The 2,553-nt window shown below is 47.9% G+C and overlaps 1 protein-coding gene across 1 annotated transcript; it reads right to left on the reverse strand.

The window, feature by feature from the left end:
• Nucleotides 1-268: 268 nt before the first annotated feature.
• Nucleotides 269-1,919, reverse strand: N7446_007593 (DUF4238 domain-containing protein; the record flags this gene model as incomplete). Its single annotated transcript, XM_058516338.1, has 2 exons — nt 269-1,775; nt 1,834-1,919. 2 exons carry the CDS (start codon nt 1,917-1,919, stop codon nt 269-271), a joined length of 1,593 nt encoding a protein of 530 aa, XP_058373516.1.
• Between the last annotated feature and the right edge of the window lie 634 nt (nt 1,920-2,553).

Consider the following 2,553-nt stretch of genomic DNA (forward strand, 5'->3'; position numbering starts at 1 on the left):
CCTAGTGTACCGATGGAATCATCTCCTCCCACGCATGCGAATGAGATTGGGCTGTGCATCCTTCAACGGTACAGCACACCGCTGAACAAAGGTTGCTAGAATATCTTGTCGCTCTTCGAACATCCATCTCAATATATCGAATGTCTGAGCTGCTCCGAAAATTGCTTTGAAGCAGGGTTGCCTGTGGAGATCCTCTGCTGGAGGGTAGGACTGCTCTGTTCCATCAACTTTCGGGGCCATAGATCCCAGAACGAGTCCAAGCAATTTCTCATACTTCTCGAGCTCTGGAGCCAGGAAGGAAACCTTTGTTACCCATTCCGAGATCGTTTGTTCGATTTCGGAAGTAAAGCTGGGCAAATGTTGCTTCGCCCATGACGTAGTCGAGAAACCCGGCAAAGTCCAAGATAAAAAGATCCTTATGTTCTGGTTGTTTTGGAGGATAAAGGGATTCAAATGCTGCTAGCATAGCAGGGTGCATGATGGGCATCGTCTCAGGGGACCCTACTTTTGCAGCCACAAGTGATATAATAGCCTTGAAAGCGAACCAGAACTTGCAAGAGTTTTCCTTGCTTCGCGGTGGGATTTCCTGAGTGACTCTTATGATATGTAGAACCTCGTCCAAGGCAGATATATGGTTATCTACCATCCTGTTCGACCGCTCTGGACTGAGCTCCGTCGTTTCATGAGCAGGTTGCTGCCCACTCATTTGACCGTACCGAATTCCCTGCCTCGTCCAAACTTCTTCTCTTTGCTTGGCAAATACTTCCAGTTCCTTTCGAGCCTTTTCAAATCGCGCTCTACTGTTGAAGACGACGATTGAGCGAGCATGACTGAGTGAGTAGGACGCGATGACTCGATGGTGCTGTTGTAAAAGTTTGCCAATACTGACTCTCCAGTTTACCGTTGCGGGCCATCGTTTCCTTCCTTTCCTCTTGGCTGGTACCTCGCCAGTGACAATATCCTTGTGCGGTGCTTTTGCCAGCAAGCTGTTCTGCGGGTAGGTCTTGTCGTGTCGAATTATAGCATCGGCGAATGGCGACTCCCAGCATCTTGATTCGTCACAGAACACGACAGCAAGTGTCGGGCTTATAGGAAGAATGACGTGTATCATGTCATCTGTGGTTATCCACATGAGCTGAGGCCCGTGTTCGGTTATTTCTGCTCCCAGGAACGATTGGGTATCGCCCTCAAAGCCACAGAGACTCTCGTTGAGAAAGAACTCGTAGCCATCCGCCGCGTGCCAGATCTGAAGGGCGTAATTCTCGACAAAGTGCTTGTAGGTCCGCGCACTAGCTTTAGAAGTGCTATCACCAGGATGTTCTGCATCTGCAAAAAGGTCCTCGTGGGTCGCTTTCAAAAGATAGAGTATTTGCTCAAGCCAGACTTCTCCTGGATCGCTAGATCGACCCTCTTTTCGCGATGCCTCGAAGAGGCGCTGGAACATAAAGTCATTCTCACGGTAAGGATTTTGCATCTCGTCTCGGTACTGCTTGGAGCGTCGGAGGGAGAGGATCATAAACTTGAATAAAATGTGAATATCCTTCTCGAGGATATTGACATGGTCGAGTTTTTCCTTTGCGGCATTTCTGATCTTGATAAATATCTGGCTCGTCTGGCTCTCTATGCCGCTGAAAAGATCCTCGATTCTCATATGTTCCGGGTCATTCTCCATGTAATACAAATTGTACATTCCGCATGACCTTTTGACCTCTTCGGTGATGAATTGCCCGGTTCGTAGGTCAAACAGGTTCAAAAGGCCATCTCCGTTTCCGGAACTAGAGTTTTGTCAGCAGGTAGAACTCACACGCTTTCCGGAATGATCTGAGGTCAAACCTTTTGGTTGGCGACTCGGTATATGCAAATTGTTTGAGGATAAATTGGGGGATAAAGTGATGGTACTGCTTCGTGAAGACTGGCATATTGAAATCTAGAAAGCGTTGTGTGATCAAGTAGATTGGCTACTTGACTGAGAAGAAATTTGATGGAATTGGATAGCGGATCAAAGGGGAATCACTTTGGAGTCCAATTTTAGTCCGTAGAGGCCCGATAAAGCAGAATCTTCATGTCCACGTAAGTTGTGGACTCGATTTTTCTGACGTTCAAGGCAGGACCACAGCGTGGTGTCAGATTTAAGGGGTGCGTGAAAATCATTTCGCAGTGGAAGAATTAACCTAGGGGCGGGGTAAGCGCGAATAGTTTCCACATGCAATGGAAGAGCTCTGGATTTGTGATATTTTTCAGCAAATCAACAAGCTCTGTCTTTAGGGGATGTTTACGTGGGCGAATCCAGAGGTGACATGTAGCCAGGCGGCTAATCTGCTGCATGTCAAGATGTAGAGTGGCGCAGCCTATTTTTGTCGTGGAGTCTGGGACCAGTCGTCTTATCAGCGCCCAGATAAATACACAGCACTTCTAGATAATGAGGCGGCTAGTTCTGGGGCTAGAACCAACTCGAGTCGTACATATATACTGTCCGGAAATGGATATGACATTGTCTCGACTGCCAGATACAACGGCGGCTGGCTGAGATCTGCCTCTTTGGTCTACGGACAC

The sequence above is a fragment of the Penicillium canescens genome, assembly GCF_028828765.1.
Source record: "Penicillium canescens strain IBT 15451 chromosome Unknown utg000004l_segment0_segment0, whole genome shotgun sequence".
NCBI classification, from domain to species: Eukaryota; Fungi; Ascomycota; class Eurotiomycetes; order Eurotiales; family Aspergillaceae; genus Penicillium; species Penicillium canescens.